We start from the raw sequence: 22,329 nt of genomic DNA on the forward strand, positions 1-22,329 counted from the left end.
TGCGTAGATGGCTTTCCTGGAATGCCACACATTTGCAGATAATTTTTGAGCCGGGACTCTTCTGCCCCAGAGTCTTGTTTCTGCCTCACTGAGCAATCATCACTTGAGACTTATTGAGAATTTTAAATAGTTGTAGTACGGAATAATTACTTTTTAGACCCTGGACACACGTTCCATCAGTTCGTATAGCAGGCAGTCAACGGCCCCTTCTTTGCCAGCGGCGAGGTTCTGCAGCTCCCACGGTGCTCGGCATAGGCCCAGCTTTCTTAGAACTCTGAAATTAAACACTCTCCAATTCTTGAGACGCAGTGCTACGCTGCTAACTGTGGGGTAGCAGTTCAGGTCCACACGCTTGTGGCTCCTCTTGAATATCCGAGCCACCGGCGGCACATTGCAGTAGACATCCCGTCGGGTGCGGTCGTTTAGAGTGATGTCTAGATCCTGCAGCCACTTCTTGAACCTGTGTTGCTCACTCGCGCTCAGTCTTCGAATATGGGCCATGGTTTTTTCTGAGTTTTTGTAATCTTAAATCTTAAAATAAAATGGCGGAAAAATTTTACTGAAATTTGGTTGTTGATTTCGAATAGTCGTCACGTTCAATGAGCCTGCTGCGAAAGATTACTAGATGGACTGAAACTGTTTTGAGATACATATTTGAAAAGGAATGTATAACAAGGATTAACAAATGCAAATTCGACATTCTCCAAACTCAAATCTACAGTCGATAACATCTGAGAACAAAGCACCATTGTTTAAAGGTTGCTTATAGCAACTACAATAGTTAAAATTTACTTGACTTATGGCGTTTATCCAACGATTCGATATAACTTTCAAAAGATTCATGAGAGTGCAATTCCTTTGGCTTTTTGTGACGAGGCGACAAAAGTTTGCTTCCTTTCTTCTTCAGCTGATATTCTTGGTCTTGCGTTAAATTGAATTCGGAAAATATGTGAACCAAATGCAAAAAAAAAAGAGAGGAAATAAAATTTCAAATACTCATTCCCCAAATTGTGGGCATTTTCGTTGCTGTTGCCACAACAGCGAAGGGGAAATGGGAAAAATGAACTGAGCGCCGCAAACTTTTTCCGTTGAACGTTTTTCAATTGCTCCGAAAACTACTTTACTTGCGCCCAACTTTCACTTGCAAATGGAGGCAAACTTTCGACGGTAACTGTATGAAGGCGAGTGTGGGTGTGGGTGTGGGTATGGGTGAGGGTGTGTCGGTGCCTGTATGTCGGTCTGTCTGCGCCATTTTCCAGTGTGAGATATTAATTAATAATTGAAATAGCTGGGCTCGTTATAAAGTGCGGCACTTTCGGCCTGAATACCCCCATAGCACAGCCACATCCACATCCACAGCCCCGCCAAACTAAACTCCGTTTTCCGCCTCACTCTCAACTACCCCCATGGGCATGTGTACGTGTATGTGCGTGCACTTTCAAGTTTAATTTAAAGTTTAGCTGTAATTTTGTGCATTTTTCGTTGTGAGCGCAATTAAAAATTCAACGCGCAATCTGCAAAATGAACCCAAAAACACCAGCAGTGAAAACGGGGAAAACCCGCAATGAAACTAAAGGAAGACTAACTTCAGGGCCCCAAGGATTTCCTTCCTTGTATTGAAGACTCTGGCACGGCCTCTGGGGCTGCATCCAAGGGCAAGAATTCCGAACCTGGAATTTTTTGGATCTTCTCCGCTCTTTAGTTATTAATTTTTATAATTGATCTTGATTCCTACAGATCAAATAATTTATGAAAAATCTCTTATACTCTTTTGCAGAATAATCCGTTGACTCAATGCGAATTCAAGCTGGAAAATCATAGAAATTCAATAGAAAGAAACAAAATAAATTAACCATTCGATCAACAACATGGCGTATGATTAACATACGCACTTTTTGTTTGCCGGGATTCCTGTGGTAAGTGTAAAATATAATTATTAATGAATACCACAAACTATCCACAAAACTCAGCAAAAACTGGCACCCAAGCGACAAAAACTTGAATATCGACCGCAGCTGGGGTCTGGTATCGATGGCCAATTGTAAATGCGACTTTTAACGTCCCATAAATTAAACGACAACAAACAAATTGCCCTTGTTAGCTTTACACACACACCGTTTTTTGTTTTGCAGATAAATTCACAAAAAAAAAACGCAACTACGCGAAACAAAATACAGGAGAATTAGCCCTAACGTTCTAACTGCTGCTAATCATGGCTATTAGCAGCTGATAGTTGCCCTTTTATTTTGGGAATTAATAAAAACAATATTATTGAGTAGTTTGGTAAATTAAACAACTATTTAGTTAGATTTAAGCCTCAAGATAATGGGAGCTTGTTACTTTGAGAAGTGTGTATGCTCCATGAGTACATATATCTAGTATGGATGGATAACATCAATAGATCGACCACACGCAGTGAGAAAAAGCATTGAAACGTGCACGTGGCTGCGAATTGTCTAGAGTGAATGGGAACTTGGAAAATATCATCTATTCGCTGTTAGAGCATGAGCTCCAAAATTGAACTTATCAGCGAAGGTTCAATAGAATGAAATATCACGAAATATCGCTTCAAGCATACCGTCACACGACCTCCTAGTTAATTTGTTTAACTTAATGTTTACCCAAAGTAGGCCCAAGACAACAAGTGGCACTCAAAAAACATTAAGATGCTGCAATACTTAAGGTTTTACGATGAAACCTTTAACGACTCATCGAATCTGATTTTGCTTTGATTTTTGTTTTTATTATTATTTGATATTTGACCAAATGTGCAAATACGATTCATTCGCCACTTTGTGCTGCATAGCAAAATGGATATGTGTACGAACATATGAATGAATGGAGAAGGCTCGGCAAGTCCTTGCAAAAGGCTGAACGGAACGGAACAAAACCACCATTTTGCATTTAAAGTTTTGTGTATTTTATTGCGTTGGTCCGTTTTGCTGGTAATGGAATGGGGTATCGGTATCCTTAGCCGCGGTCCTTCCATGTTGTTTCAATTTCTCTCTTTCTTTGTACCCTCGTTACTCGTGCAGTGAAAGGGTATACTAGATTAGTCTGCAAGCCAGAGGGATGCGCTTTCGATCTCAGAAACTGCGTACTGTACTACACTTTTCTGCAAGCCGAGGACACATGGATTTCAAAAATGGATCCTTGTGAATTACTCGAGGGATGTATAAGTTCTGTGACTCATGTGCTGCTAGTTAGTGTTATGCACGTTTTGACCGGAGTAGCGGGTATCCCATAGTCGGAAAACTTGACTTAACGTTCTTGCTGATATTTTGTTGGTTGTTTTTTATTTTTGGTGGTCCAATGCCCAACTGAAATATGATAAAAGTCTGAAGCGACGCAGAGCAGTGCGATGCTCCACTCTGCTCCGTTCTGCGGCGCTTTACGTTTTGATTTGTGTTGGTGACCCAAAAAAAAGAAGTAACAAGGAAAACCAACAAAAAAAAAAATAATAATAAAAAGGCATGCAAAATGCCGCAAACAAGCGAGGTGAAGCGCAACGACAGCGATGGAAAAGGCAACACGCTAAAAATCGACATAAAAGTGAAGGGTGTGGAGGAACATAATAAAGCACAATCGGATGCGCGATAATGCCTGCTGCAGCCACCCAATGCCCTTTAAGTAGCTGCCACAGCAGCAATAGACAGAAAGTAGGATAAGACAACTAAAATAATATCCATCGTACATAAAAGTAATATTAAGCCGATTTTATATGCATACAATTCTTTGCAGTTGAAATCGAGCGTTTGTCAAATTCAAACAGTATGTGCTTCAAAAAGACATCAAACGCAGTTCAAAGGTACATCAATCCAAGCAAAGAGCACACTTGAAACGGGCATCACCACATGAATAACCATTCGGCACCACTTCCGCTGGTTGATTTAGTAACTTTCAGAGATTTCAGATTGGCCTACCACACAGCGGAATATCATGGATGCTTATCGACAAATAAATTCTTTGCCTTGTCAAATACAACTACTGACTGCCTCCTCCCGTTCTCGAGTTCCTGAACAGGGGTTCGCGGGTCATAATAAATAGCCTGACGTAGTAATGCCACAGACACTAACTCACAACTGTCGCACTGTTGTTGAGTTCGAGTTCTCGACCGAAAAGCTGACGCCTATAAAAGGGATATAGATGTGCACCAAACTGTGGCACACTCTGGTGGCCCCCACTGCTGGCACCCTCGTCGAGAGTGTTGACAAATTTATGAGCTTGTTTTGCTTTTTCGCAATTTTTGTTTGGCTGATTGAAAGTTTTCCTTATTTTACTGTCGGGTAAATTGATGACCATTCAAGAGAAAGTGAGACCCACCAGGGGTCGGCTAGACAGCTTAATCGATTTGGTTCTATGTACACGTACATATATACATATATTTATATTTTTATTAGTTTGATAGATTCGCGTAACTAAATAAAAGCTTTTGAAATGTTTCCTGCTGCTGCATTTCCATCCACAAGAGAGTGTCCCCATCCCGAAGGGATAACTCGAGTTATCCACCGATCACCCGATCCAGGAAATTATGTGGTGTCCTGGGCTCCTTTAAATTTAGAACGCGCTGCATCTTATATACTATGTTCTGTATGATACATAGAACCTGACGGAACCTCAGCGAACATCAAGATATTTAGTTTCGTTTCGTTTATAGGCGCTGCATAAATTAATTTACTTAAAAACACGGCCCGAGTCGCGCTGCAACGCCTCCGACTTGGTTTTGCGTCCTCTGTAATCGATGATAAACTTCGTTTTAAAAACGTAGTCCATGTCATGAATCCATTATAATCTGTTTTGGGGGCTGAAGCCATCATTTTTGAAACGGCGTTCATATGTCTAAAGGACTAGCGCCCGCTCCTCTTTCGTAACAGGTTGAATGTACAGTTGAAAGTACTTCGGAAGTGACTTTGGATATGTAGACGCATTGTCATTTTATACGGCAGCCTAACCAAGAAGTCGAGTAAGTACTGATCCACGTGTGTTTTTGTCCCCCGTGACTGAGCGTGAGCTATTCCATTCCATGGAAGACACACTAATCCTTTGATGGCTATGAAAAATTAGTTTATTGCTTTCAAAATATATGAACATACGTATTGCTTTAGTTTCATTGATACTTAATCGAATACATTGCAGGTCTATTGAAATATTATGGTTGGACTTGTACAAATTTGGAATACACATATGTAGATAGCTTACGCGCGATAGAAGGGTTGATTGCGGATCATTTTAATTTTCATTTCCATTTCAATTCAATCTGGAATATATGAATTCCTAATTGCGCATAGCCAGGCAATTGGTAACCTCGCTGCTTTGACGACAAGTTTTCAGCGCACGATCGAACCACTGTCCTTGAGGACAGTTCTGGCGCCTTGATCTCTGCCCTTCGCACACGTAGTAGTGGCGACAATGGCGTCTGTCGGCCAGATAGGTACCTTCGTCCTTGCCGCGACAGTCACGCCGGGAGATCAGAATCTGAACAAGAGCCACGTTCTCGGTATTTTCGTTGTTGTCGGTGTTGGTATTTGCTTTTTTGCCAGTGTTGGTATTTGCGTTTTTGCCAGTATTAGTATTTGCGTTGTTGCCGGCGTTGCCTTTATCGTGTGAGGCGGGGGCCTTCGTTGGGGCTGGTGTGGGGCACGGAGTGGTGGTTGGTTCCGTACATGGAGTCGGTGTTGTTGTACATGGTGGCCTTGTTGTTGTACAAGGGTGTCTTGTTGTTGTACATGGGGGCCTTGGTGTAGTACAGAGGGGCCTTGTTGTTGTACATGGGGGTCTTGGTGTAGTACAGGGTGGCCTTGTTGTTGTACATGGGGGCCTTGGTGTAGTACAGGGTGGCCTTGTTGTTGTGCAAGGCGGCCTTGGTGTGGTGCAGGGTGGCCTTGTTGTTGTACATGGGGGCCTTGGTGTAGTACAGGGTGGCCTTGTTGTTGTACATGGCGGCCTTGGTGTGGTACAGGGTGGCCTTGTTGTTGTGCATGGCGGCCTTGGTGTGGTGCAGGGTGGCCTTGTTGTTGTACATGGAGGCCTTGGTGTAGTACAGGGTGCTGGTGTTGTTGTACATGGAGGCCTTGGTGTAGTACAGGGTGGCCTTGTTGTTGTACATGGGGGTCTTGGTGTAGTACAGGGTGGTGTTGTTGTTGTACATGGAGGCCTTGGTGTAGTACAGGGTGGCTTTGTTGTTGTACATGGGGGTCTTGGTGTAGTACAGGGTGGTGGTGTTGTTGTACATGGAGGCCTTGGTGTACTACAGGGTGGCGTTGTTGTTGTACATGGGGGACTTGGTGGCTCGTCGCTAGGAGGAGGGTGAGCACCCACCGATTCCGCGCTGACACACAACGCAATCAAAACTCCAATCAGCAGCAAGTTGACTGCATGAAAGAGGAATACCATCAGAGTCGATTATCAGTGGGTGCTTCCGGGAGCTACTCACAAACTCTCATTTTAGAACTTTTTCCGTGTTAATGGTTTCCCTATTGAAGTTTCTTCTTCTCCGCCGAGTGATAATGGTTGGACTGCATTGGCAACGCCCTCTGGTGGGTCTTATATACCAGTTTCCGCAAGCTTTGATCTTATCGCTGACCGGAGGCACTTGAACGGTGTCAAGTGGTACATGGTATATGGTCCACGATCTGCCCGGTACAATCAACAAATTAAGCGAAATACTTGCAGTTCAGATATGTAAGGATTCGTTGGACTAGACAAGCAGCAGCGAAAGATAAAGAATATTCGAAGTGAATTGTTTTTCTCACTTCGTAGATACCACAGCCCCACAAAAAACGAGGGGGAACGTTGTGAGTTGCTGCGGACACCGCAACTCTACGGTTATACCCGATACTAAGTTAGTATGGCTCTCCTCCGGCAGACGCCGCTAATATTTAACGACACGACAAAGAGTGCGTGCGAGAGAGACAGAAAATCAGTCTGAGCGAGACGTCGGGCGCTGCGTAGCCACTGCAAATTGATTTGTTCCTTTTGGCTAAAAAAATGGTCTGATCTGATCCAGATTCAGCAATCTAATAGATATGGTCATTATCTATGATTCTGCGTTTTTAGTTTTCTCAAATCTGCAATATTGTGGATGCAACAGATTTTCGTCCTTTGTGGGGGCGGATGGGGGTGGGGCGAAATTCTGAGATATACGTTTTATAGTGACATCTTAAAGGAGTGTGTGCACCAAATTTGGTTACTCTAGCCTTAATAGTCTCTGAGATTTGTGGTTGCCTCAGATTTTCGTCCTTTGCGGGGGCGGAAGGGGGTGTGGCGAAATTTGGACAGGAAACGGTCAAGGTCCGATATCACAGGAGTGTGGATACCAAATTTGGTTGCTCTGGCTTTTATAGGTTCTGAGATCCTTGAACTCATATTTTGCAATTGGCAAAACCGACCATGAAACCTGTGTGTTAGAGTGAGACAGAGCGAGAAAGAGTGAAATTGTTTTCGTGATTCTGGCTGTAATAATTATACGATCTGGTTCAGATTTTGCACTCTAGAAGATATAGTCAGCTTCTACGATTCTGCGTTTTTAGTTTTCTCGTATCGTCGAAATTGTGGATCCCACAGATTTTCGCCCTTTGTGGGGGCGGAAGTGGGCGGGGCAAAGTTTTGAAATATTTTTGGAGCAGTGACATATCACAGAAGTCTGGATCCAAAACATCGTTGCTCTAGCTCTTATAGTCTTTGAGCATTAGGCGCTGAAGGGGACGGACAGACGGACAGACGGACAGACGGACGGACGGACAGACAGACAGGGCTCAATCGACTCGGCTATTGATGCTGATCAAGAATATATATACTTTATAGGGTCGGAAACGATTCCTTCTGGACGTTACACACATCCACTTTTACCACAAATCTAATATACCCCAATACTCATTTTGAGTATCGGGTATAAAAAGTGTCGTGCGCGCCTGTCCAGAGCATCATATCCCTATGTATTTTGAGGACCTCAACACGAATCCGAGGTAAGATTTGCTCCACGTCAGGTTTTTTTTCTTACCTCAAAAAACCAATCTGGTCGAAACATGGTGGAAACTGATTACGGTCGCTGATTACGAATTTGATGTTAGTTTTCGTGTTTCGAGATGTATCGAGTTGTTTTCTCTTAAAAAGATCTATTCAAAGGTGGAAAATTTAGATGTAGCAAGGCCGGGGAGCTATTCGGCTTAAGTAAATCCGGCCTTGTTTGATCCGCCATTTTGAATTTTGGAAAGCTGATTTAAAAATCGTAATTATTAACCCCGAAAGCCCCGGAGTGACGAGTTTCAAGCAAATCCTCTATTTGAGGTTAGAAAAAGAAACCTGACGTCATGGAGAAAAAGTGACCCTGGATTCGTGTTCAGGCCACAAAATACATAGGGATATGGTCAGCAGCACGACAATTTTTTTGTTTTAAGGGCTGTGTAATCTTTGCTGACTGCTGTGTTATTCCCATTGTGGAACATCTTGCCGAAGAAATCTGAAAATGGGCTGACTTTGTTGTGCCAACTTTCTAATTGTGGCTAACAGTCGAATATTATTCTTTCAAAAGCTTAGTCCATGTCATAAATCTATTATCGTCTGTGTTGGGGGCAGAAGCAATCATTTTTGAAACGGCGGTCATATGTCCAAAGGACTAGCGGCCGCTTCTCTTTGGTAACAGGTTGAATGTACAGTTGAAAGTACTTTGTAGGTGACTTTGGATATGTAGATGCATTGTCATTTTATACGGCAGCCTAACCAAGAAGTCGAGTAAGTACTGATCCACGTGTGTTTTTGTCCCCCGTGACTGAGCGTGAGCTATTCCATTTCATGGAAGACACACTAATCCTTTGATGGCTATGAAAAATTAGTTTATTGCTTTCAAAATATATGAACATACGTATTGCTTTAGTTTCATTGATACTTAATCGAATACATTGCAGGTCTATTGAAATATTATGGTTGGACTTGTACAAATTTGGAATACACATATGTAGATAGCTTACGCGCGATAGAAGGGTTGATTGCGGATCATTTTAATTTTCATTTCCATTTCAATTCAATCTGGAATATCTGAATTCCTAATTGCGCATAGCCAGGCAATTGGTAACCTCGCTGCTTTGACGACAAGTTTTCAGCGCACGATCGAACCACTGTCCTTGAGGACAGTTCTGGCGCCTTGATCTCTGCCCTTCGCACACGTAGTAGTGGCGACAATGGCGTCTGTCGGCCAGATAGGTACCTTCGTCCTTGCCGCGACAGTCACGCCGGGAGATCAGAATCTGAACAAGAGCCACGTTCCCGGTATTTTGGTTGTTGTCGGTGTTGGTATTTGCTTTGTTGCCAGTGTTGGTATTTGCGTTGTTGACAGTATTGGTATGTGCGTTGTTGCCGGTGTTGCCTTTATCGTGTGAGGCAGGGTCCTTCGTTGGGGCTGGTGTGGGGCACGGAGTGGTGGTTGGTTCCGTACATGGAGTCGGTGTTGTTGTACATGGTGGCCTTGTTGTTGTACAAGGGGGTCTTGTTGTAGTACAGGGTGGCCTTGTTGTGGTACATGGGGGCCTTGTTGAAGTACAGGGTGGCCTTGTTGTTGTACATGGTTGGCGTGTTGTAGTCGTCGTTGTAGTTGCTGTTTCACAGGATGTCGTCGTTGTAGTAGTGGTTTTTGTTGTGGATGTTGTTGTGTCACAAGGTGTAGTAGTTGTTGTGGTTGTTGTTGTAGTCGTTGTTGTGTCACAGGCTGTTGTTGTAGTGGTTGATGTCGTCGTTGTGGTAGTAGTGGTTGGCGTCGTAGCTGTTGTTGTTGGCGTTGTGTCACAGGGTGTTGTTGTAGTGGTTGTCGTCGTAGTTGTTGTTGTTGTAGTGGTTGTTGCCGTCGTTGTTGTAGTAGTGGTTGTCGTCGTAGTTGTTGTCGGTGTTGTTGTAGTTGTGGTTGCTGTTGTCGTTGTCGTTGTTGGTGTAGTAGTTGTTGTTGTCGTAGGTGTTGTTGTCGTAGTTGTCGTTGTTGTAGTGGTTGTTGTCGTAGGTGTTGTTGTCGTTGTTGGTGTTGTAGTGGTTGTTGTCGTAGGCGTTGTTGTTGTGGGTGTGTCACAGGGTGTTGTTGTAGTTGTGGCTGTTGTTGTCGTTGTCGTTGTTGGTGTAGTAGTTGTTGTTGTCGTAGTTGTTGTTGTTGTCGTAGTTGTCGTTGTCGTTGTTGGTGTTGTAGTGGTTGTTGTCGTAGGTGTTGTTGTTGTGGGTGTGTCACAGGGTGTTGTTGTAGTTGTGGTTGTTGTTGTCGTTGTCGTTGTTGGTGTAGTAGTTGTTGTTGTCGTAGTTGTTGTTGTTGTCGTAGTTGTCGTTGTCGTTGTTGTAGTGGTTGTTGTCGTCGTTGTTGTTGTCGTTGTTGGTGTAGTAGTGGTTGTTGTTGTGGGTGTGTCACAGGATGGTGTTGTAGCTGTGGTTGTTGTTGTCGTTGTCGTTGTTGTAGTGGTTGTTGTCGTTGTTGGTGTCGTTCTTGGTGTAGTAGTGGTTGTTGTCGGAGGTGTTGTTGTTGTGGGTGTGTCACAGGGTGTTGTTGTAGTGGTTGTCGCTGTCGTCGTTGTTGTGGTTGTCGCCGTAGTAGTTGTCGTTGTTGTCGTTGTGGTGGGGGTTGTGTCGCAGGGCGTTGTTGTCGTTGTGGTGGGGGTTGTGTCACAGGGCGTTGTTGTCGTCGTTGTTGTTGTAGTAGTGGTTGTCGTTGTAGTTGTTGTTGTTGTGGTTGTGGTTGTCGACGTTGTTGTGGCTGTCGTCGTTGTTGTGGCTGTGTCACAGGTACATTCTGTGGTAGTGGTTGTTGTGGTTGTCGTCGTTGTAGTTGTCGTTGTTGGTGTAGTAGTGGTTGTTGTCGTAGGTGTTGTTGTTGTGGGTGTGTCACAGGGTGTTGCTGTAGTTGTGGTTGTTGTTGTCGTTGTCGTTGTTGGTGTAGTAGTTGTTGTTGTCGTAGCTGTTGTTGTTGTCGTAGTTGTCGTTGTTGTAGTGGTTGTTGTCGTCGTTGTTGTTGTCGTTGTTGGTGTAGTAGTTGTTGTTGTCGTAGCTGTTGTTGTTGTCGTAGTTGTCGTTGTCGTTGTTGTAGTGGTTGTTGTCGTCGTTGTTGTTGTCGTTGTTGGTGTAGTAGTGGTTGTTGTTGTTGTGGGTGTGTCACAGGGTGTTGATGTAGTTGTGGTTGTTGTTGTCGTTGTCGTTGTTGGCGTAGTAGTTGTTGTTGTCGTAGTTGTTGTCGTCGTCGTTGTTGTTGTCGTTGTTGGTGTAGTAGTGGTTGTTGTTGTTGTGGGTGCGTCACAGGGTCTTGTTGTAGTGGTTGTCGTTGTCGTCGTTGTTGTGGTTGTCGTCGTAGTAGTTGTCGTTGTTGTCGTTGTGGTGGGGGTTGTGTCACAGGGCGTTGTTGTCGTCGTTGTTGTCGTCGTTGTTGTTGTTGTTGTCGTCGTTGTTGTTGTTGTTGTTGTTGTTGTCGTTGTTGTTGTAGTAGTGGTTATCGTTGTAGTTGTTGTTGTTGTGGTTGTCGTCGTTGTTGTGGCTGTGTCACAGGTACTTTCTGTGGTAGTGGTCGTTGTGGTTGTCGTAGTAGTTGTTGTCGTTGTTGTGGTGGTTGGCTCGCAGGGTGTTGCTGTTATTGTAGTGGTTGTTGTCGTCGTTGGTGTAGTAGTGGTTGTCGTCGTAGTTGTTGTCGTAGTAGTTGTTGTGGTTGTTGTGGTAGGCGTCGTTGTTGTGGTTGTCGTCGTAGTTGTTGTGGTTGTTGTTGTCGTTGTAGTAGTTGTTGTCGTTGTGTCACAGGGTGTTGTCGTTGTGGTGGTTGTTGGTTCAGAGGGTGTCGTTGTTGTAGTTGATCGTGCACAGGGGGGTGTTTCCTTAGTTGTGGTGCATGGCGTTTCCGTTGTGGTAGTTCTTTTACAGGGTGGATCGAGGGTGGTTGTTGTCGTCGCCCGTTCACAGGGTGGCCTCGTCGTGGTGTCACATGGCTCGGGCCTGGGCTCGTCCTTAGGAGGGTGAGCACTCACCGATTCCGCGCTGGCACACAACGCAATCAAAACTCCAATCAGCAGCAAGTTGACTGCATGAAAGTGGAATACAATCAGAGTCGGTTATCAGCGGGTGCTTCCGGGAGCTACTCACAAACTCTCATTTTAGAACTTTTTCCGTGTTAATGGTTCCTCTACTGAAGTTTCTTCTTCTCCGCCGAGAGATAATGGTTGGACTGCATTGGCAACGCCATCTGGTGGGGCTTATATACCAGTTTTCTCAGGCTGTGATCTTATCGCTGACCGGAGGCTCTTGAAAATTGTCAAGTGGTACATGGTCCACGATCTGGCGGGTGCATTCAACAAATTAAGCGAAATACTTGCAGTTCAGATATGTAAGGATTCGTGGGACTACACAAACAGCAGCGAAAGATAAAGAATATTCGACGTGAACTGTTCTCCACACCCCATAGATAATGGTTGCTAACTGCTGTGTCAGTCCCATTGTGCAACATCTTGTCCGCACTCCGAAGAAATCTTGAAATGGGATGTAGATCGAATTTTTCCCTTTGGAGCCCCATATTTGCTGCTGCGTTCGAGCTGTGTGGGTCTGTCAATGGTATTGACATTTGGCTTTGGTAATTTGGCATGCTGTACGCAGTCTGTAAAATAGTTGAAATTGCCTGTTAACTCATTCCGCAGTCGGCCCAATATCCCTCTGCTGAACCCATCCCGGCCAATAGAAGTGCAAACAAGAGATTTCGGTTTATGGTCTCGCCCGGAAGTGTTAGGCCAATGGCAAAGTGGCCAGAACTGGACGGACTGGAGTGGACAAGTGTCGGCCATTTGGCAGCCGATAAAAATGGCAAAGAGCCTAAGGGGCATGTATGTGTGGGTGTTTTCTGTATGTGTAATAATTTTCCAGCCTTCTACACTCGCTCAACCCTCCGCCTCATTGTCACTCCTTCTACAATCATCGGGAGGGAAAAGCAGGAAAAACAAAAAGGCAGCCAGCCGCCAGAAAGGACCCGTGTATCCGTGGTATTGTCCCGGACAGGGAGTCCTTGTTGGACAGTTGGCAAAACTTTTGTAATTAAATATGGTTGTTGCAGTTAAGATTTATGAGCGAATTTTATACCTGATACCCAGCCAAACCAAGCCAGATATAGGCGGGTGGCAACGACTATGTAACTATTTCGTTATAGAAACATCTCAGTAAAAATTGAGGCGTCAAACATCTGACAATCGTTTCATATATTAATAGCTATTAAATTATTACATTATAACTTGTACGACAATATTTAACATAGAATTTGTGCTTATTAAAGGGTATACATGCTTCACCATCACCGAGGGTGTCATGCACAAAGGAAAACAAAATTGCAACGAAAAAAATCTGGACAGCCTTCAAGCGCTCAGCCCATTGAGTCCTCGCCCCCTGATCGTAAATAATTATTTATTTAAAGCGTAAACCATTCTCAAGCGCCGCAAATAAATAGAATCAATTGTTGTCACATTTTAAAATTTATTATGCACACATCTATTTTTGGACATCTTTTAGCAGCATGGCTGTGCCCGGCTAGAGTTTGATCGAAGATCCTTTCAGTAATATCATATAAAATGGGTTCGATTGGGGCTTAAATTAGGCAAGATTGGATAAGGATGGATTTCGGGTTAATTTTGACCACGTGGAACGGTTTTCAATTGATGTTCGATACAATTTGGGTTGGCTTTGTTGCATATGACTAATATGCCATACAGGCATATATGTATATGTAACCCTATTCTGTTCGGTGGTGTTAAACTCGATTGATGCGGTTCATTGCGTCCTGTTTCAGTCACTTAGCCCCCCACCACCCAATCCAATACCCGCATTGGAGCCCACCTTCGCCTACACAACTTTGCCATTTGCCATTTGAAATTACTCATACGCAGCATGTGATGTGAATATTAAAAAGGGGGAAAAGTTTATGATAAATTCACCTCTCCATGTCTTGTTCGTATATAGTAGAAGAGATAAGTATGGATGTACAGTATATCGAATACTTTGTTGGTGAAACAATCTCAGATTATGCATGAGATTTAGCCGGTTGAGCCAGATGGGGATATGCTCAGAATAGTTGAGGAAACTAGCTCAGATTATGAATGAATCACTTTCGCCACAAGAAGTTGAGCAAGACTCTCGCCGAACCCCGATAAAGTTTGCCGGCAAATGGTGTTGAATACTTTAAGGAGTTTGCCTATAAACACCGTCTCAAGATCATTTGTGGTTGCGTGGGAGTTTAAGCATCTTTCTGGTGGCTACGGGATGACCCTAAGAGAGTGTGCGATAGCAACTGCCTGGCACTTTACCGTTTTGAGAGTCTTTTTAAAATTGTGTCCAAAGTTAAATCAACAATGGTTAAAAATCCATTTCGAGCCACTCAGACTGCCGAGAGCAGCAAATACTTTACCTCAATTATGTTAACTCCTTCAGCCTCGCAGCGAGGCTTACCTTTTGTTAGGTTTTTCGGGACTCTTTCACTTATCTTCCGGCCATCGAAATGAATTAGTCCAACAACATAAATTAAGCACTTAAATGTTGTAAACTTTTGTCCCTGGCAAACTTTTTTGGGAGTCCTAGCTCCATAAATGATGACCCCCGGAGATGGAGCCGGCTTGGGGCTACAAAAGACAAACAGAGACACGGCTCAATGGAAGACCCTTTCTGCCATTTCGCCCTACACTCAACACACATGCACACAGATGAAGAATGGGAAATTAAATTAAACACACACACACATGGCTGACAAGTGTGTGTGCGTGTGTTTGTGTAGGCAAGGATTGGATTTAAGGATTGTTTGTCCAAGGACATTGTATCAACAATTTTCACTGGCACTGTGTGGCAGCGTGTCTGTGCTACGAGGCATTGTAAAACTCATTAGTGAAGTGACCGGAAATCTTATGAAATCTACAAAAAAAAAAACAAATAAAAAAAGGGAAAACAGGAAAAACCGAGAAGAAAAACACTACAAGCTAAAAAGCTTGGCACATCCTGGCGGCTTGGGACGGCTTGCGATGGCTTGGTATGGCTTGGGGGGCCAGCCTGTGACAGGCCGGAGCACTCATGCATGTACTTCAATTTTTCAGCAGAAATGAGTGCACATTTGACAAAACACACACACACACACACACACACTGTAACGCTCTCGCACCTTCGGTGTCGGGCCAGTGGAGCCCTAGGAGCCGTAGAAGCCGTAGGAGCCCCGTAGCCCCAAGCCCCTAGCCGGCCAAATCCCTACAGGACATATGTCCCTGCCTCTCTCTTACATGTTTTTTTATCAGCTTCTTTCTGCCGCCCGTGCCGGCCCCCCAAAACTTCAGGCACACGAATATATGAAAACTTTGCACAAATATATTTGTCGGTGTGCGTGACTGCGTATCTGTGTGCTTTTATATATGGGTGTGTGCTGTCTATGGTTGCCTAATTCAAGCTCATATTTTATAGCACGGCAACAAAATCACTGCATCGGACGCAGCTACACAATTTTTGTGCCACGACAACAGAATAAACCGACAACAACTACAAAAAAAACCTGGGTAAAACACCTGAAAAAAAATCTGTAAACAAGACAGGGCTGGACAGGGAACAAACTACGGAAAAACTACGTGAGTCCCTGCCATAATGGCGATGTGTGGAACAGAACAGCTCAAGACTTACTCAGTCGAAGAACTTTTTCGGGTTTGAGCTATTCGCATAATGAATATATAGTCTCGCCAGATGGTAAAAGGGATTGAATAGGAAACTTTTGCCATTATTATATACATTTTCTTTCCCCTGTCTTCAATCAAAGTGAATGTCGCAAAGTCAATATATAAACAAAACAATATTAATATTACATATACCTATTTCAATTAATAAATAATAATTTAAATGGAATAAATTATTCATTTATTATTATTATAATTTATTATTCAAATACAGATGGAATTCACCAGGAATTCAAATATGCAAGTCAATTATTTGACACAAAATATATACATATGTAAAAATATATATTTATTTGTGTAATTAAGTTCAAAAACCTAATCTTTTTAATGATAACTATGTATGTATACATTTACTGTATGCTGGATGATTTTAGTCATATATTAACTTTGATGATTGGCTGTGCTATGATGAGATGATGAGATGTGCATTTGCGATTGATTTAACAAATGTGCGTAAACATATTTTTTATATGGGACTCTGTGTGCTATATCTTTTGAATAACAGAATTTTAGTCTATAGGTTTAATAACTATATACATATGTACATACGAGTACATGAAAAAACTCTACTCAGACTAAACCCATTGTATGGATAATATTTGAGAAGAACAAAAAGGGAATGAGCAAAACTGTTTCAGCCCATTAAAAACTTTGTTGCCCATAAATCAATACCGCCAGAGTTTTGTTCGTTCAAAAATGGATTTTTCCGCCGTGTAAATTTGTAGCAATTAATTTTATAGGTCTTAAATAATTCAAACATTTCTAAAAACTCGTACAATTTTTTAAAACCAATTTTTATTGAAAGAACCCATTCAAATTGATCGTTAATATGGTGTTCCATTTTTTTTTTTTACTATATGCTTTTTGAGACATTTTCTCACAAAGCCTTGTTTTCCGGTTTATAATATACATTCCGGTAATAATTGCTGGTCTATTAATTATTATTATCATATCGAGTTCTAGGCAAAAGAAAAAAAATATGTATCTTTCTAAAGAATAGCTTTTTCAGGGGTACACAAAAATCCAGAAATAGAGAATCAATCAGTCTAACACCATCGCTCTGAAGCCCTAAAGTATATAGTATTTAAAAACATTTTCTTTACCTTTGGTATTCACATTTATTATTAGGAGTCATTCCAAGGAGTTCTTCCGAACTTTCGCTCAAAATTGCAATAAAAGGAGCACTGCAGAAAAACATAAAAAAAATGATTCTGTTTTTGTATGTACATACATATGTATGTATGTATGTATATAGTATTGTATATAAATTCGAGCACACTTTTGTATGGCAAAAGTTTGAAGAACTTTTCCTTCTCCCTCGCCTTCCGCCTGAAAAGCAACTCCCGCCCATCCAGCCTTGCAAATTGTTGAATAATTGCAGTTGTTCCTTTGGCTCGGCTCTGGTTGTTGTTTTTGTTGCTTTTGTTGCTGTTGTCGTGTGGCAGCTTTAACATTTTCCACATCGGCATCGCGTTGTTTTCGCATACAAATTTCCAAGTTTTTTACTTGTATTTTGTGTTTGCTCTTTATTTATGTATACTATTAGGCACGGTACCCGTGGGGTAAAAGGGTATACTCTATTCGTATGGATATATGTATAGTACTCTTATGTAGCAGGCACAGGCTAGCGCTTCCTTTCCCAAGACCCTCCAATGAAATACAGGGAAATAGTTTCGAAAAATGTACAATTTAAAATGTAAAATTACTTGTTATTCTTCGTCCTTATTCGCCGGAAAAATCGGACATCACTAAATCAATTAAATGTACGTGTTTTTGCCTCCCTTCATCTGTGCGAAATGGATTTTAATGCTCCGCATGCAGGTTTTAATAAGATTAAATGCACTGACTGCCCCCTCAAGGCAATGCGGAAATGTGCATCTTATCTGGTAGAGAATCACCGCGCCAAAAAACGTGGCCGGAGCACTCAGTTGTCATGTCGGCAGTGCCAGTGTCCAAATGTGTCTCATCAAAATTGCTCGTGAGTGAGCCGGACCTTGACCCGCAAACTCAGCATATTTCCTCCGTTGTCCGGCAAGTAAATGCATAAAAATGAACGGAATACAACAATATTTATGTACACAGATATGAAACTAGCCAAATCAAACCCACAAGTTGAAATATATAAATGTGTGTGTTTTTTACAGAAAAATTAATGCACCAAATGTGCTGTTAGGGGCAAACGCTTGAGGTATCGGCTGTAACAGCATGGGTATTCCTCTGATTTATTTTCACTCTGGTCCCATTTGATTTGATTAAAAAATATCTTCAATTGCTCAGCTAATTGGATCATAATCAGCTTCTGAAATAATCAATTATTCTAATGGTATACACTTAAAAATTTGTCTTCCAGGTATCGAATTTGTTCTGCATATCGAACCTTTTTTACTATGTTTTAATATTAATCTCTTCGTTTTGTTGAGACACATATCGCGGTAGACGGTCTTTTTGCGAAAAGCTAGCTAATGAGATCCTATGAGACCTATGAGATCCACTTAATTAATCACAAGATACATCATAAGAAAGATGTGGTATGTGCATAAAAAAAGAGTCAAAATTGCTGTTCACTAAAAAAATTGTCAACTTTGAAGTTGACCTAAAGTTCTAAACTAAAAATCCGATTTTTGTTTTCTATCAGTTGCGTTTATTAAAAATATCAACAGCACTCACTTTTTTCTTCATGATGTGGGTGTCTGAATGAAGAATTATCCCTCAATATTATATCTCAAATCGATCGCAACTAGTAACAAAATAAACTAAACGATTAACTCACGACTAAAGGCTGCAGTAAGTAGTTCCACTATCGGCTGACCAGCTGCGATATCCACTTGTTGTGTATTATCCAACACTAGGCACAGTATCGATGAGGCGAGACATAGCCAACATAAAAGGCTGAGTAAATTCTGAAGAAGATGTCCACTGATGTTATAAATCTTTTGATAGAGGAGCAGAAGCAGTGGCTGAGGTATCCGATCCCGGGATGTTTTGCCGGCCCGTCGCAGAACGAGGACGGCACCAAAAACTGGATGGTGTGGAACTGCGTGGTATCAGGGATGAAATCTACGCCGTGGGAGCACGGGCGCTTTCCCGTTCGATTGTATTACAACAATCTGTATCCCGGCTCGCTGCCGCTTGTGCGCTTCGAGTCGAACATATTCCACCCGAACATTGGTCCCACGCGTTACCTGAAGATTCCGAGCCAAGTGCTCGAACCCACATTCCTGGCCCCGAAGATGGATGTCAGGATGATACTACTAGCTATCCAGCATATTCTGGTATATCCGGACCAGAGTCTGAGTGCGCGGGTGAACAAGAAGGCACTTTATTTGTACCAGACCAACCGCCCGCACTACAACTACCGCGTCGCATATGTGGCAAACAAACACGCTGTCACATCGCGAGACGCAGGCACACACATAATAAAAGCAGAAAGGAACGCGGGAACATAGCAATCCCGCATCCCAGCACTCCCCCAACAAAAAATTGATCTTCAGATAAATATCAAAAGTACAACTTTAAGTTAAATAATGTCCACTTAGTATCCACATATGCGGAAGGTCGCATCAGAAAGTAGAGAGGCCGATCCGATCGGAATAAATCGTGTAAGACTGGAATTTTGTTTGGTTTCATTTGATTTGGTTTGGTTGCATGGCTCTCTTATTTTTATTTATTTGTGCTGGACGTTTTGTTTGAAATTTGTTCTTTTTTTTTTATTTATTTCTTCTGTGTTCGTCTGTTGCACAATTGGAGTTGCAACAAACAGCGGCAGTTGAGGCAACAAAGTTTGGACAAAAGCGCTTGAATGAAGTGTGTGAAGTGGCTCGAAATGGGGTTGTGGATGGGGCAGGAAGGGGATTTGAGTGGAGCGGAGTCCAAGTTGAACAATTAAACTTTTGGCCCACCGGCAGCAGCCAACGGGACAGCAGAGAGGACTGCAATGGACTGAACTGAACTGAGCTGGATTTGGCGGTGGCTGCAACGTTTTGCTGCACTTTTACACATTCCCAGAGCCAGACCTATGTACATATGTACATATATCCACATATCCACACACCATGGCCGACCATGGAGAGCCCAAGTTTTAGTTGAGTGGGTAAACCCAAAACAAATTTTGACTCCATTGAGTTTTTATCTCTTGCCTTCTTTGTCCAAACTTTCTTCCTGGTCTCCCACTCCTCACTTGTTCTCTCGCAATTTTTTTGTATTTTTCCCAAATTGAATTGTTAAGCGTGTGGGCGTGTACGTGGGCGTATTTGAGTATCTGTTTTTCTTATTTTTTTTTTTTTTTTTTTTTGCTTTGCGCTTTACAGATAATATTATTCGAAAAAAGTTTTGGTGCGTGACTAAGCGCTGAAAATGTTGTCTGAGCACTTCTCTCTCGCTCTCTCACTCTCTCACTCTCGCTGTCTCATTTTTGTTCTTTTTTTTTGACTGGTTTGAAGAGTTGTTTCAAGTTGCTTGTCCAGAGAAAATTTTACGGTTACTTTATATGATTTTGCCAGATGTTCATCCATATGTATGGGGCTACGATTCTGGGAAAAATGTTAAGGAGTTGAAGTACACGTGGACTTGCAACTGTCCGGCAATCTTTTCCAAGTCTGGTCTACTTTCTGGCCTACATCCAAAATCGACCATTGACCCTTCTGTTCTTTATCAGTCCGTGGAATGTTGCCTTTAAGTGTTCATTGATTTCAATGTATTTCTAATTATAAAGTGCGTATCGATATGACAGCCTAAAAATCTTTAACCAATTTGAAGTGAGAAAATCCCTTGAGCTAAAGAATCCGAAAATCCTTGAGTTATTCATCAGGCTCATTTAATTAAAGTTCCTTCATGGGGATCTGGGCCGAAGTTAATGAAAACTACACACACACACACACAGCATGGGACCTGGATGACCATTTTCATATCCTTGCAAGGGGTATAATGACATGCAGGAAGCTCTTGCGACACTTTTCGGTATTTATATGTAGATACTTGGCGGATGACGACGATGACCCAAAATTTATTTATATAATAAAAATAGACAGATATAGTTAAGGGCTTCGAAGATCGTATATATGTATATATCACTACATCAGTACGAATGTATATGTCATAAATCGATCATAGAAGGGTAGTAGGGTAGCGATCGACGGTAGGGTGTGTAGATCTCCGGCTTTGAACTGTCCATCGTTTCTTAGTTAGTTGCTGAAATCGAGACAACAACTTCATGTGATGGGTGTGCAAACAAATTGAGGAATGCAACAACTACAAAGCAACAGCAACAATCGGAAGAACTAAAAGAGCAAGAACAACAAGGAAAAGGACATTAAAATGTATGACCCAAGGCCCAGGGCGGCCCTAGTGGAAGCTAAATAGATTGTCCTACCCACCCAGACAGACAGACAGATGGGCAGACAGACAGACAGACAGGCAGGAAGAGAGATGGCGAGAGGTTCGTGATGAAGAAGGTGAGGTCGAGTTGGACAAGGAGCAAAAGGCGGATGAGGGTTAGGTGCTGATGAGCAGACAATGGGCCAAAAGTGCTGAATATGCCTTACAGGTCATCAGGTGACCCCCAACCACACAGTCCTGGTCTCCTCTGCTCATTTCAGTTCATCAGCCCACTTAAGAGAAGTGACAGAGAGGAGGGACGAAGGCGGAGAGGCCAAGTCGGAAAGAGTGCGAAAGAGTGGAGCGAAGAGAGGGAAGTGGAGCAGTGAACATTGATGTATATCCTCACTCGGGGCTAATTGAATGGAAAAGGTGTCCCACCTCCCCTTTCGGTGTCCCTTTTCCACAGTCCCCCTTTTATGACCGTTTTCCTCAGCATATTTTCCCACCTCCACCCGCATTTCATCCCCAAAAACCAATTTAGTTAGCACCTGGAAAATTTGATTAGCTTCCAACCCATGGATGCTGTCTGTGTGCCTGTGTGCTTGGGATAATAATTCGTAAATGTTGCATGTAACCCGTTCGCCATATGCATTTATGCATTTATAATTGCCCAGACAAACGGTTTATCAACCGCCAAATACCCACAGCACCACAGCGTCCCCCCGGCTACTCTTTCAAAGCAACTCTTTCAACTAGCAGCACATTTCGATACAAATACACACATACATACACATGTACATGTATGTATGTATGTATTTGAAAATTCATTGGATTTTTCAGTCGGCATGTCTGCACACGGGCATTATAATTTGTGTGTGGCTTTTCATTTTTAATGTCCAACGAGCGGGCATTGAAATTGTTTTCGGCCTGCAAAAATATGTGTTCGCTAAAAGGGGGATGGAAAAATACAATGCAGTCCATTTCGAACTGTTCCACTAGTTTCGATCCAAAACCATTTTTAAATCAAATTCGATAAGAGTGCAAATACTTGATCGATACTGCGGAGTAAGTATCGAGTATTTCGTACAATGCAATAACACTGTAAACTTGGCGAGTACTTTGCGTGTGTCCCGCCTTCCAGCACAGTTTCCAACACTCTACAAACAGAAAAAATAGTCTCAGGCATTATGCAATTATACAAGGTGGTCTCGTCGGGAGCCGTAGTTCGTTCGTGTTGTCCGTTATCGTCAGTGCATGCTTGCCTGTTGATGATGAAGGTTTTTCACGGACGAATTTTTTAAAATATATTCTTAACCCTTATGTCCCGACA

General features: G+C 42.5%; 3 protein-coding genes across 3 annotated transcripts; 1 reads left to right on the forward strand and 2 right to left on the reverse strand.

Moving 5' to 3' along the window:
* Positions 1 to 8,839: 8,839 nt before the first annotated feature.
* On the reverse strand, positions 8,840 to 9,587 carry LOC113566140 (salivary glue protein Sgs-3; the record flags this gene model as incomplete). Its single annotated transcript, XM_026990457.1, has 1 exon — positions 8,840 to 9,587. A coding segment is annotated over one exon (546 nt), but the record flags the coding sequence as incomplete, so codon positions are not given.
* Positions 9,588 to 9,674: 87 nt separating this feature from the next.
* LOC113566141 (mucin-2-like) lies at positions 9,675 to 12,097 on the reverse strand (the record flags this gene model as incomplete). Its single annotated transcript, XM_026990458.1, has 2 exons — positions 12,088 to 12,097; positions 9,675 to 12,025 (listed from the first exon to the last, which is right to left on the reverse strand). Coding segments are annotated over exons 1-2 (2,361 nt in total), but the record flags the coding sequence as incomplete, so codon positions are not given.
* A 6,495-nt stretch (positions 12,098 to 18,592) lies between these two features.
* Positions 18,593 to 19,129, forward strand: LOC6598233 (SUMO-conjugating enzyme UBC9). Its single transcript, XM_002023339.1, has one exon. It carries the CDS (start codon positions 18,593 to 18,595, stop codon positions 19,127 to 19,129), a length of 537 nt encoding a protein of 178 aa, XP_002023375.1.
* Positions 19,130 to 22,329: the final 3,200 nt, after the last annotated feature.

Source organism: Drosophila persimilis, unplaced genomic scaffold (assembly GCF_003286085.1).
Source record: "Drosophila persimilis strain 14011-0111.01,24,50 unplaced genomic scaffold, DperRS2 tig00000579-arrow-pilon, whole genome shotgun sequence".
NCBI lineage: Eukaryota > Metazoa > Arthropoda > Insecta > Diptera > Drosophilidae > Drosophila > Drosophila persimilis.